The 13,861-nt window shown below is 44.7% G+C and overlaps 1 protein-coding gene across 1 annotated transcript in view; it reads left to right on the top strand.

Annotated features, from left to right (window-relative positions):
• Window positions 1–12,821, top strand: part of WIPF1 (WAS/WASL interacting protein family member 1) — a 34,838-nt gene extending 22,017 nt beyond the window's left edge. Inside the window, exons 5-8 of the mRNA XM_061453855.1 lie at window positions 823–1,590; window positions 4,295–4,507; window positions 6,677–6,790; window positions 7,948–12,821. Coding sequence (XP_061309839.1) covers window positions 823–1,590; window positions 4,295–4,507; window positions 6,677–6,790; window positions 7,948–8,003 — 1,151 coding nt within the window. The 3' untranslated portion in view covers window positions 8,004–12,821. The remainder of the gene's footprint in view (window positions 1–822; window positions 1,591–4,294; window positions 4,508–6,676; window positions 6,791–7,947) is intronic.
• The last annotated feature ends 1,040 nt before the right edge of the window (window positions 12,822–13,861 follow it).

Genomic DNA, 13,861 nt, shown 5'->3' with positions numbered 1-13,861 from the left:
GAGTGCATGAGGCACCCCAGCTGGCTGGTACGCTGTACTTGGAGGCTTGTCCAGGGCACGCACTGTATTCTTCTGGCTGGCAAAACATCTACGCAAAGCCTCGTGCCCCTTGGAACAAAGGAGATATGGGGCCAGTGAGTTTTGGAAGGTTAAGGGTGTAGGATTTCACACTTGTGGAAGGAGGACTGGGCAATGGGGATTGTAGTGTGTTACAAACCTTACATATTTTAGACTAATGCAATTTTTCAGCATGTGTACAAAACAGGCTCTCAGAGCTGGTATTTTCTATTGTGTCACAGCCTATTTTGGAAACTTGTACTGATACAAAAGTTCCTGGCATCCCAGAACAGTACTTCTTCAACTGCAAAGCTGGTTGCTTTTTTTTCTGGTGTGCACAAGTACATCCTTGGATAAAAGCTACTAGAAAGGGCCGAAAAGAGCCTTTTGCTGCAGTGCAGCAATACTGCAAATACTATTTGAAAGCTAAGATTTCTTTGCTTTCAGGTTGATGATATCAAATACTTGTTCTTCACCGTTTCCTCCCTCCCTGTGTTACTGCTTGCTGCATGATAGCTGTGTCAGTTGTGCTACCTTGAGGCCGCTTCGGTCTCTCACGAAGCCTTACCAGGATGTAACCTGCTCCTCTGGAGCCTTGGTTCCCCGGTGCCATCAACTGCTCCTGCGTGCCGCGAAGGCGTGCGGGCACGCACATGCCGGAGCTGACCCCTCACTGTTTGCAGAGCGTTAGGACACAGCCCGTTAGGTAATCCTTGGACGAAGACCCTGTCCGACGTGTGCTGATGCCCCGTCTTGTGTCCACAGACGCCGGGGGAGCGCGCCCGCCCGCCCTGCCGCCCGGAGGCCGCCCCACAGCCGCCAAGCCCTTCACTCCGCCGAGCTGCCCGCCGCGCTTCCCTGGGCCGCCCTCGGGGCCGCGGACCTCCGCTCCCGAGCCGCAGAGGAGTCGCTTGCCGCCGCCGAGGCCCGACGTCGGCTCCAAGCCTGATGCCGCGCCGCCCCCGGTGCCCAGCACGCCGCGGCCCATCGCCTCCAACCTGCACAACCGGGGGTCGCCGCCGGTGCCGGGCTTGAGCCGTCAGTCCAGCCTGGGACCCTCGCCCCCACCGTTCCCGGGCAGCCGGAGCTCGGGGCCGGCCGGGTCGCTCCGGCAGCCTGGCACCAGCGCGGCTCCCCCCTTCTCCGGCCGACCGCCGCTGCCGTCCACCCCTGGCCGGCCGTCGGAGGACAAGCCGCCGCCGCCGCCGCCGCCCCCAGCAGGGCACAGGCCGCCCGCCGCCCGGGACGCGGCCCTGCCCGTGCCGCCGCCGCAGAACAGCAAGCCGCCCGTGCCCTCCGCACCCCGGCCCAGCCTCGGGGCCCCGGCCCCCCCGCCGCCCCCCAGCAGGCCGGGGCCGCCCCCCGTCCCGCCCGTCCCCGTCGGCAGCGACGAGATGCCGCGGCTGCCCCAGAGGAACATCTCGCTGGGGTCCTGCCCTGCGCCCGGCGGCTCAGGAGGCCGCTCCGGACCCCTGCCCCTTCCGCCCAGCGAGAGGCCCCCGCCGCCCGTGAGAGACCCCCCCAGCCGATCAGGTAGGGCCGCTGAGGGTTCCGGGCTTGGCGGGGTGGGAGCGGAGAGATGAAGTGATGATGCTTTATGGAAGGGGAAAGGTCTCGGTTTGCCCAGCATTGGCGAGGCCCCTTGGAGCGTAACCCAAATTCTTCAGCCCCGCTGCAGCCCTGCAGGTGCTTCACCCTCTGTGACCCAGGAGCAGCATCGCTTAGCTTCGGCTAGGGCGTCGCTTATTCGCCACATACGATTCACAGAAGTGCTGGAGAAGAGCGATGCGGCGTGCGGCAGCGCCTTCCCCCGTGAGCTGCTGCCGTGCACGCACCTGCTTTGCAGGGGAAACACAAAGTGCTGCTAGGCGCAAGGGATCCTGCAGTTGGAAATGAGGGTTTATGGGCATCACGGTGACTTAAAGATAGTCACTGTGCATCACCAGCCTGCTCACGTGTGCCTTTGCACATCGCAGCAACTTTCATTATAATTACTGTAATTAAAAAAGGGTTGCAAACAGGGGATTTCCCCATTAGGTTCTTTGATGCAAAGAGGCTGTTTTATCTAGCTTCTGATAGGTGACAGCATTCGTCTTCCTGAGTCAACTAGTGTGAGTTAATACCATTCTCGTGAATGGAGGTTTGCAGAACCTGACCTTCTGCGTGTTGGCAGACACAAACGCTTACAGCCAAATACAAATTATTTTAATAAAAGGCCTAGTTGCTAAATGGAATGGCAGCTGTTGCAGGATGACTAACTTGTTACGTACCATGTGCAGATTTCAAATGAGACCAAGAATTGTCTCTTCTGGGTTATTTCTTAACGTACCTTGTCCTCTGTGACAGCTGTTGTTCCTAGCGTTTAAGAACTGCACATCATAACTTAGCTCTCTTAATTCCTGATAGTTCTCCTGTTGGAGGTGAGAGAATTTAGGCACAAGCAGCCAGGCCCTGTAACATCAGGAAGGAAGAAGCATTGCGCAGAAGGCCATACTGGGAAGCTCCATAGAGCTGCCTTTCATTTCATCCTTTGGAAATAAAAATGTGGAATCATCTCAAACCTGCCCTCACAGAGAATAGAGCTAAATCTCATGGGAGTTCCCACAGGTGACAGCCATCAGTGTTGTTTTCCAGCTGCTTGAACCAGTGCTGGTCCCTTATAGCACAGCACCTACAGCAGCCATGCAGTTACATGGCCCCAAGACCATGCTTTGTGGAGCTGGTTGCCACCCCAAAGGATGGCACAATGCCAGCACAGCCTGCAGTAAATAAAGCAGAGAAATCTTGTCACGTTTGACTGGGAGCATGGATGAAAGTTGTAGAGAGTGTCTGTAATTAATCAGACACTTCCAAGAGCTGCTTCCCCTGCTTCCACTGGTGCTTTCCTGGTTGGCTCTTTTCTGAGGCAGATGGTTTTAGCAAATTTGCACCACCTCTCTGCTGGCTTAATAAGTAGAAGGAAGTTGTAGCAATAAATTATAAATGTAAATACTCCTGCAGCGGTTGAATGTAGATGATGGGGTTTAGGTAGGTTTAGAGAGAGCAAGCAAAACTATTCTGAAAGTTGCTAAGTGCTTCTCTCTCTTAGAAACCATTCCCTGAAGGCAAATTTTAGTAATGTGTGAAAAAAGAAGGAAAAACGGGAGGGGGGGGAACCAAACCCACAAGGTATAGCCAGTTTCTTGAAGCATGCTTCAATGTGTGTCGCTTGAGACACAGTATCTGCTGCTCTCTTTTTTCAAAATGCATGTCTGTAGCTAGATTTCATCAGGACAAGGAAGCATTTCATAAAAATGGACATAATTGTCAGTTGCCCAACTCTGCCAAACACAGGTAGTGAGCCCTTTGAACACACATAGCCCTCCACACCCTCTGTTTCATCTCCTTGTGTCCTAACTCTCTCCCTGGCAGCAGCAGCTTTCTTGCCTACATTTACTGGCTCCTTGGAGAAGCACCCTTCCTCTGCCTTCAGGACAGCCCTGTTCCTGCCTTACGTGGGCAGTGCCTTTGTATTTGACCTGTCATGTTACCATGCCAGTTACTCAGACACACAAACACTGGGAATGCCAGTCTACGTGTGAGGTCTGTTTCCAGTTTAGCGGGAGGTGGATGTTCTCCAACTACTAAAAACTTGGCATACAGCACATATGTTTGTTTACAAACGAGTGAGCTGATGCCATGCTGCTTAGCGCTGCCATTCCTGGGCTGGATTCCCCTGTGTGCCACTGCAGGTCCTGGCTGTGACACCTAGGGATGACCACCCCTATGGGCAAAGAGCCTATGAGGGTAGCAGAGCTCTTCTTTTACATGTCCTCTTGCCTTGCTATGGTACATGGAAAGGAAATGGGCCAAGTTTGGACCTTCACAGTACCCTGAATTACAGCTGTAACTTAACGCTCATTGTGGCCTATGTAATTTATGGTGGTTTAAAAGTGGCTTCAAGGAACAGTACATCTGCAGAGGTTTCTGTAGCTAAGGGAAATGGGAATATGGTCACTGAGGTGTATTTATGCTTAGGTATACCCTGCTCTCCTCTCTTCAAATCAGCACTAACTCCATAGAGAGCCCTGGAGAGCAGAGAAGTGGGTGCTGAGGGTGACTCCCTGCCAGGGTCCTAAGGCAGCCCACCCTCTCTGGCTTGATAGTGGGACTGTGGGATGCAGGCAGTGGCCTACCACTGGCAGAATAACCCCTGGTACAAACATCATTTGTGTGCTTGCCTCTTGTCTTTCTCCAGGCCCACTCCCACCACCTCCTCCCATAAGCAGGAATGGAAGCGCTTCACGGGCTCTGCCCGCTACTCCGCAGCTGCCCTCCCGGGCAGGGCTGGACAACCAGAGAGGTGGACCACGACCGCCGCTTCCTCCCGACCGGCCGGGCTCAGCAGCGCCGCCGCCACCACCGCCACCTTCAGCAGCTGTCAGAAACGGCTTCCAGGATCCTGGCGATGGTAAGCCATGCACACACCTGTTTGCCTCTGATAGAGACCGTGTAGCCTTTCGGCCTTCAAAAAGGGTTTGGGATAGAGGCTGTGTTTCTAGTGCAGACCTTTGATTTCTGACCATCGGGGTGTCAGTAGGGTCTCAGTTGACTCTGCCAAATAAGACCAGGATAAATACGCCATACATAGAGCAGAATTGCAAAGTCATCAGTACAGTCACCAAAATAACCCTTTGAAAAACAACCTGAAAAAAAGAAACGTATTGACAATGCTTTGCTTTGCTACAGTGCAGAAATACAGCCTAAGGTGGGATTGTTCTCTTAATATGAATTCAAATGATAGCTACATTAAGATTCTTTGGAAGTCAGAACAGGTTAATGATGACTTGAAATCTAAGAAACAGAGGAAGGAAGAGATTGCCAGAATCCTGCTGAAAATGTTAGTGCTAGTGTTTGTTGAAAAGGTGAGGTTGCTGTGTTTTAAAGATTCATCATCCTTTTATTTTTAATTGTTTTCTATTTGTAAAGAGCAGGTAAATCTATCAGCTAATTATAGGAGACCAAAATTGGTATTTCTGGCATTTAGAAGGTTAGAAAAAGTAAGCAAAAATACTGCTGTAAGGTCCTGCACCTGGGTCAGAGCAATCCCAGGCAGAGCTACAGGCTGGGCAGAGAAGAGTTTCAGAGCAGCCCTGTGGAGAAGGACTTGGGGGTGTTGGTTGATGAGAAAATGAACAAGAGCCGGCTTCAGTGTGCGCTTGCAGCCCAGAAAGCCAACCGTATCCTGGGCTGCATCAAAAGGAGCGTGACCAGCAGGTCAAAGGAGGTGATCCTGCCCCTCTACTCTGCTCTCGTGAGACCCCACTTGGAGTATTGTGTGCAGTTCTGGTGTCCTCAACATAAAAAGGACATGGAACTGTTGGAACAAGTCCAGAGGAGGGCCACGAGGATGATCAGGGGACTGGAGCACCTCCTGTATGAAGATAGGCTGAGAAAGTTGGGGCTGTTCAGCCTGGGGAAGAGAAGGCTGTGTGGAGACCTCATAGCAGCCTTCCAGTATCTGAAGGGGGCCTATAAGGATGCTGGAGAGGAACTATTCTTTAGGTGCTGTAGTAATAGGACAAGAGGTAGCAGGTTCAAACTTAAACAAGGGAAGTTTAGATTTGATATAAGGAGGAAGTTCTTTCCTGTTAGGGTGGTGAGGCACTGGAATGGGTTGCCCAGGGAAGTTGTGGATGCTCCATCTGTGGCGGTGTTCAAGGCCAGGTTGGACAGAGTGTTGGGTGACATGGTTTAGTGGGACATGTCCTGCCCATGGCAGGGGGATAGGAACTAGATGATCTTAAGGTCCTTTCCAACCCTAACGATTCTATGATTTGATGAACTCATGCTTTTGAAGCAGCTTCACACCTCCAGTAAGGCAGGTGGGTCACAGACACATTTTATCATACACAAGATATTTGCAGGGTTCAGAACCTGCAGGTCCTTTGCACACTGGATTCTACTTGTAGCCTTTGGGAGGAAGCATAGAAAACCTCTATCACAGCATGTAGAACTGCTGGGCAAAACTTAGTCAGCTGTTCATTACATTATGCAATAAAACATAACAATATTGCAACAAAAGCGTGGTTGCAAAGTCCTGAAGCAACCAAGTGAAGTAATTACAAAGTTTAAGATAGCCCACACTTTCTTCTTCCTTGGGCCTCCAAATTCAAATGCAGAACAGAGCTTTATAAACATTTCCTGTTATTTCAGTGAAAAAACTGATCAGCTTGCTTCATTCTTTAGAATCCTATAGACTCACTAAGTACATCAGTAGGGTCTCTGTAGTCTCAAAAGATGTTTCAACTGATGTATTTTTTCATTTTTGACACTAGTTATATACAGGCTTCTCTGTCATCATAAATTTTATCATAATGGCCTCAAATTTTCTCTGTATATCAATGAAGTTTGAATATCAGAAAATTCTGTATCTAAGAACAAAGTATTTCATTCTCAAACTAACCTGAAGTATCTTCTTCCTTGACTTCCCAGTAGGATGCTGGTTCAATACTTGGCTATGTAAGCATTGTGCAACATAAAATATGTGTCAAACATGATGTTAATGTCAGTTTACTATCCTGAAGCTGTGTCATAAAACTAATGAGTAAATTCCTTGTTTGTTTTTTTTTTTTTGCAGATGAATGGGAAAGCAGATTTTCTTTTCATCCCATATCTGATTTGCCACCTCCAGAGCCATATGTACCCATGAACAGAAGTTATCCCAGTAAACTAGCAAGAAATGAAAGTAGAGGTAAGTTTATTCCACCTCTGCTGTTGGCATTTCAGTGTATCATCCTGAAAACAATGTGGACAGGGAAGACTCTGGATGCTGAGGTTTCAAAACTTCTCAGACTAACAGCCTAGTCACGCTTCCCCACCACAAAGAAGAAGCTAAATGCATGTTTGCAGCTGCAAGCCCTCTCAAACTTGTATCTGAGGGGAGAATTTTGGGGGGGTTTAGTTGGAATATGTATTGTAAGAGACCACCTCTGCCATTATAGTCAGCTCTTTCTTCTACAGGCAGATGACAGTCATATCCTCCTCTCAGCTTTTGTTTTGCTGGACTGATTAAATCAGGATGTATTACACTGTGCTTCCAAGCTATGTTGTCTGATCATCAAGGTTCCTTCTGTATACATTTCAGTTTGATTTCGTCTTTTACAGTCAGTGTTACATGCTGTTCCCATTCATGTCTCTACTGCAGCATAAATGTTTCCTATCTTCATTACTGGTATTTTGCCTGATACACCCAAGGATCAATTTCCTTCTTTCACAACCAGTGACATCGGTGGCTTGTAATTACCCTGTAATCATCTGTACACTCAGATGTTTCTCTCTCTCTCCTGTTTCCAAATGATGAGGTTTTGGTTTGGAGCAGAAATTCCTGTTAGTCTCTGATCCTTCACTTTGCCCTGTTAGCTTTCATCCCATTCGCATTACTCCACAAAGAAATGCAAAGTAATATATGCTTTTTAATGTTTTATTTCATGAGTTTGCAGTGAAAATCTTCATATAGGGAAAAACATTAAGAGTTTTGAAATGTTCCTGCATTTAGAGCTTGCCACTTTAATCAAAATCTGAATGTCTTGCAAGTAGCACTAATACAGTATGTGTTTGCATAAAGTAGGAAGGCTATCAAGAGCTATCGATCTGTTTTGAGTAGGGGACAAGAGACTAAAACACATATACTTTTCAGACATTTTGGGATAAGGTTAGTTAAAAACCTTCTTTTACGCTGTTTGAAGTTCTGATGTTGTTTAATAAATTAACTGGAAACTCTAAAAAGCTTTTTTTAGTAAAATGGCTAGGCAAGATCTTTGCCAGTTACTGAATTAATGGCTTGGATGTAAACTCCTACTTTAAAAGAAACCAGGAGGAGTAACACCAAAAACTTTCTTTCTCTTCTAGGTGGTTCTGGCCGAAAAGAAAGAGGTGCCCCCCCGCTTCCACCTATACCAAGGTGAAATGGGTTCTGGCTCATCTTTGGGTGACGTCTGTTTTCAAGTTTCCTTCAACTAGCTCTCCTATCCACATCATTGGAAAGTTGTCTGTTTTGCTTCATTTCCACTTTTGGCTTGTCAGTTGGAAAACAACTTCAGTCTCTATTACAGAAGTAATAGATGCCGCTCATGAACTATAGTTGCTCAAAGCTATAAATTTTATCTACTTGTACTGCAGGCTGTCATGAAAGGCATTTTGTGGACCACACACAACATACGTGCATCAAGCTTACTGTGTCCAGCTCTGTCCCCATGAGAGCTTCACGAGAGGTCTGGCTTTGGATTTAATGAGAACTGGAACAAAGCTGTTTCATTCACTTTGGGTACAGTGGCTGTAATATTTGAATGATAAAGTACAATCTATTTTCTGTTTAAAAACCAGTTTCTGGGGAAAACAGTGTTGCCCAGAGGCACCTGGATTCTTCTTTGCATGCCTAACTCAGCCTGTCTGCTTCTGCAAGCCATAGACTTACTACATGGTGACCAGGAGTTCATCCTAAACCTTTTCACTTCATCTTAACCAAGCACATCTTATTTTAAACAATAGATGGCACATCCTGCCCCAAAGGTGGAGTGTGTCTGGCCTTGTTTTTATCTGTGGATAATCGTCCAAAGAAAAGCAGAAGTGAAAAACTCACTTTTTGAGGTTTTTTTTTTTAATCCTTCTTTCATTTTTTTTTTTAATAGTGTTATGTTTTTAGTCACCTGATTCTTTCCTACTCTGAGGTGGACCAGCTCACAGCCATCCATGTTCTGGATTATTGTCATGCCCTCTATCTGAGACTACATGCAAAGAGTCCTCAGAAAGTAGCCTTGGTACAAATGCAGCAATTAGTGTAGCGGCAGGCTCCTGCTGTAAAGCATTGCTACCACCAGTGCTCCACAGACTGCTTTCCAGTTGTTTCTTTGGTACAATTAAATTATGGCTTTTGACTTTAAAAGCTTCCTGGGGCTTAGGTCACAAGTCTCAGAGAGATTGTATTTGAATGGCATTACAGTAGAGCAGCTTAGGTCAAAAATGTGCGTAAGTGAAAGCCCTTTGATGTAGTGAAGGAGGTCTGGGGTTTGTGGGTTCAAGTGGGAGCATCAGCTCCGAAATTTGCTGTCTGCACTGGTTCAGGAGAAATGGGAAGATTTGGCCTTCTGAGTTGATAATGAAGCCTGTCCTTTCAAACTTTGCTGAAAGGAGTCTCTGCAGAGAGCTTCAAGGCTTTCATTAATAGAAGAGAGTGTAAAGTATTCTAACATTGTGACAATTGGTTAATATGTTTAATGGCTTTTCAATGTTGTATATGAGAAAAAAGTTCATCGTGTGAGTGCATTTTCAAAAGTATCTAAATGCATATAAAATGCCTTTGGAAATTAGGGGAAGATTATAATTCTGGATTTGAAATATTGCTGAATGCTAGCTCTTTGTTAATTGGACTTTAGAAGGTTAGCTCTGAAAATCTCTTCTGTCTTCTCAGCAGTTTGTGTCTTCAGCATACTCTTTGGGATCCCTCCCAAGCCTGTATCAGCAGCCATGCTTCACAGGGTGTTGCTCAAGGAATAGTCATGTTGGTTAAGAAAATGTTTCTGTAGCATGGGAGGCATGATCCTAAGTACACTCTACAGCTAGAATGAGTTCAGTCCTTCAAAATCTAGGGAATATAGAGGAGAAGGGTCTGGACCCCACTGAAGTGTTAGTGCATTGGACTTCTTGCTCTGTCAGTGGGCATGGAGGGATAGATCCTCTTTCTGCCTGACAGCCTGGACGGTCACAATGAAGAGGATGAGACAGAGTTGTATTTGGCCAGATCAAATTTAATTTGGCCTTTTCAGTGTTTGTTTACAAAATCTTATTAGCTGTGATAGCATTTGATTATGTACCTGGTTTTTACATTTTTATATCTAAAGACCTATTTTAAGTTACTATTTATGGTCTTGAACCCGCAATTAAATGCGCAGGCGCAGGGATGTAACTACACCTAATTGCAGGCTCGTGGCTGTAAGAGTTTCTTAAAACAGATATTAGTGGGACCTCCATGTGACAGGTGCACCAGGGATCAAACCTAGCACAATACTGAATTTCTATATGTATTTTATGGGTGTCACTTAAAGTGCCTGTCTCTTTGGGATATTATTATGGGAATAGAAGTCCAAATAAGATTTTTAGCATAATAACTTAAAGGATAAATTATTGTATTCATGCTTTTAAACTGAAGCACTTATAAGTTTCTAAGGAACAACATTCTGAATTTAAGAGTACAATATTTTCAGTACCTTGACCTGCCAAATCCTTATTAATATCCAAATAGCTATACAGCCAAAAAAAAAGAACCAAAACCCAAACCCTCCAGAAACTATACTTTTTTTATCACTTACTTGCTTCCAGCATGACTGTTTTACTTTGAGTAAGTCAATGAAAATGCTGCACATTGTTCTGCCAATTCTCTGCATCATTCAAAATATTCTGTATTTGCTCTTTTGAGTAAGGTTTTCTGACCAGAAATTCTGGACCACTACCAAAGACTTGGCAAACCAACTTCAGTCTCACCTTAAAATGTGCTTTGTAAAAGGCCCTCAGTCAACCAGCCACAAAAGCTGAGCTGCTTGGGTTTAGCACTTCTTTGTACTATAGAAAGCTCTTCAGAATAGATGTTTGGCATATATGTAAAATAGCTTAACAATGGAGAAAGAGGATTTTTTTCACTGAACAACAACTTTACTATTTATATCTTTTGCTATAAAAGTCCCTAGGTATATTCCAGAACAGTGCAGCATTTTATCATTCAATATATTGCTTCATGTATCAGTAGCTATTTACAATATGATCAGTATTAAAGTATTTATTTCACTATGAAGTGTTAAAAAAGAATACAAAACAGACTGAGTTAATGGTGCCTTATGACTTTTTAAGTCAACTTTTCCGTGTCTCACTAGCAAAATCAATAGGTGATGCTCTTCCAAGTCCTAATGTAAATAGTGCCAACAGTAGCATTATGCAGTGTTTGAGCCAAGTTCTTCTGTAGTCCTTCTGTTCTGTTCTGCTCAGTCTGATAACTTCAGATTGGGCTCAGTGTATGGACAGACTATTGGATTTGTCTGTAGGTGAGGTGTAGGTGGGCAATGGTTAGCCCCACCATCAATTGTTGGTATTGCTCTGGAAATTTAACCCTTTCCCAAAATCGGTGTCTCACACTGATATCCATAGAGCCCAGCTGACTTCAGTGTTGTTAGAGGACAAAATTTGATTCGCTGCTTACATAGAAAATTTACTGGGTTTGTTTCAATGACACTGTATTATAAACCCTCACGCCTCAAACTATCTTTTTACGTCATCACTAAGCTCACAATGTGTGAAAACGGCCACAGATGTTCATTTTTGTTTAATTCAAGTCAGTAAATGAAACGGGAGTTACTTTTGTACCATGTGACGATAATTTCTGCTCAGTATATTTGGAAGAAAAGCACACCTTATATTGGTAACAACTTTCTGCACCAGCCAGTGACAGAAGAGGTCACAGCGATTAATGTTCAAAGTTGTTAAAGGAAACTCAGCTAGTGATTCAGGAAATATGTATTTCTGTAAATTAACTACTTCTTAAATAAGGTTGCAAAGTTCATGTTTAGGAACCAGCATTTCCCAACACTGAAAGAATCTGCAAGACTAAACTGTTGAAGAAGTTCTTTAAATTGTCACTAAAAAAAATGGCAGTTTCTCCTTGCAGAAATAATTCTTTATATATGTCACTTGTAGAAGTGGGTTTCTCTTGGAGCAGAGAATGAAGGAACTAAACTGCTATCATGCTTCACATACATTGTAATACAACAATTCGCTGTGCAGAAGTATGGAAATAGAAAGGGTTCTTTTTGCCTTGGAATTAAAGAATATAGTTGAAGGATCAAACTGGCATTTTTTCAAGCAGAATGTCAAATGTCAAGAGACCTACATAGGGCCCCTCAGCCACAGGATGCTGGAAAGGAGCAGATTGCTCAAGGAGATGGAAACCAATTGAATGTCTGAATGTCACTATCGATACCAGAGTACAAATTATGATATAAAATGTTGCATCTATGTAATACCACATCGCAATAGCGTGAACATCATTGTGTCTCAGTCAGGTGCAAACAACCTGTTTGGCGGTACATGGACTCTCTATAAAATATTGTATGAACTTTAATCTTTCAAATGGTATTCACCAGGAAACAACGGGAATCTCTTACCTAAGGTAGCCAGTAGCATGTTAAGTGTAGTTAGTTCATGGAATGCTTCTTCATGTACATTGGGAGAAAACAAGCCTGAGAGGTGGAAATGGCTGGACCATTCTGTTAAAAGGTAAACCTGGAGCACTGGCAAAAATGGGAGTGCTGGAATTACTCAGCAGAAGCAGGGCGCATGTATTATGTGCTCACTTGAGTGAGTATGCAGCAGGTGAGTAGGCAGACTCAAAGAAAAAGAAACCGCATGTCTTAAAAAAGGGAGTAACCCTTCAGTATGTTGCCATTCTGAAATACACTTCGTTTGTGGTACATACACTTTAAGGTAAACTAATGGCATGCAAAGGAAGGCCTCTTAATTTGGACTTCCAAAGCCACACAAGATCATGAAAGATTGAAAAACGTAACTTAAAACATAGGCTGAGCAGAAAGTAACATGTTTTTATCAGATGCTTAAAGTTTGAGCTTTTTATAAAATATCAGTCTAGTTCTGTGAATATTTTTTTTGCTTAACATTTATTTTATACGTGATTTTGTTCTTATTTTTCTGTCCTATGCCAAATAAATTTTACTTTTATTTAAGTGATGGTGCAGCCTGTTACACTGAGAATAACCGCGGTTGCTTCCTTGACAGGAACATGGTGGCTTTAGCAAGAGCGTAACAGTGAGCCTGGCAGGATCTGGGGCAGGTTGTTCTTCTCCTCTCCTGCCTGCCATTGTGCAGCAGCATAGCAGCAATGCTCAGAGGACTTTAGGCCTCCATACACTGTAGATTAGACATCTGCAGATAAGGAGAAATAATGAGTTTAGTTTAGGATAAAGAATCTGGTCAGTGATGCTGTGCTTGTAGATAGCTGTTGTGTGAGCTCCGGGTATTGGCTTTTGGCAAAGCAAGCTAGGCACTTGTCGTGGGGAGATGACATGGAAAATCACTCTAGTTAAGTACAGATTTTTGTTCGTGTTCTCCAGTCACTAGGCAGAAGGCTGCCAGAGAATATCAAACGAAACCCTCCTTTTGTCTTTGGAGCTCTGTTCTTGATCTTGGATGTTAACCTTTTCAGATAATTTGGACCAGGTTCATCACAGATGGACCCTTTGATAGAAGTCCAAAGGAGGCTCAAATTCAGGCTGCACTTCCAGCTTCTCCTCAGAAATTAGATAGGTCATTTAAAACCCCAAGCTAAAAACCTCTATGCTGTAATTCATCTATCTTGCAAAGACCTAAGCAGCAAGTTTACTCTTACATAGATGATGGATCCTTTGACATCTATGGGGACTGCTTGTTGATACTTGCATTTTATAGACTTGACTGGGACAGAGACCTCAACTTTTTTAAAAGACCACAGATACTCCTGGCTCAGATGTAGCCTAGAAGCCACTGGTCCCAGTGCCTGGACTATATAAATAGGAGAACCATGATGGGAGGCAGAATCTGAGAGTTTGTGAGCTGTAAAGGAACTGGCTTGTAGGCTGAGACACCTTTGTCTGCAGATCTTAATGGCAGTAGCCTTTAAGGAGAACTTGGTGGTATGAATGCAATGATCACCTGGCAGGGTTGTATCTCATGTTTTATCAAAGGAAGCATGGTTCTTTCTGGCTTTCAAGAAATCAAATTACTTGCT

Source organism: Pezoporus flaviventris, unplaced genomic scaffold (genome assembly GCF_033815535.1).
Source record: "Pezoporus flaviventris isolate CSIRO_AGI_PZ_B2104156 unplaced genomic scaffold, CSIRO_AGI_Pfla_v1 ptg000001l, whole genome shotgun sequence".
Classification (NCBI taxonomy): Eukaryota; Metazoa; Chordata; class Aves; order Psittaciformes; family Psittacidae; genus Pezoporus; species Pezoporus flaviventris.
Note: the sequence above shows the minus strand (reverse complement) of the source record. Positions and strands in the feature narration are given on the sequence as shown.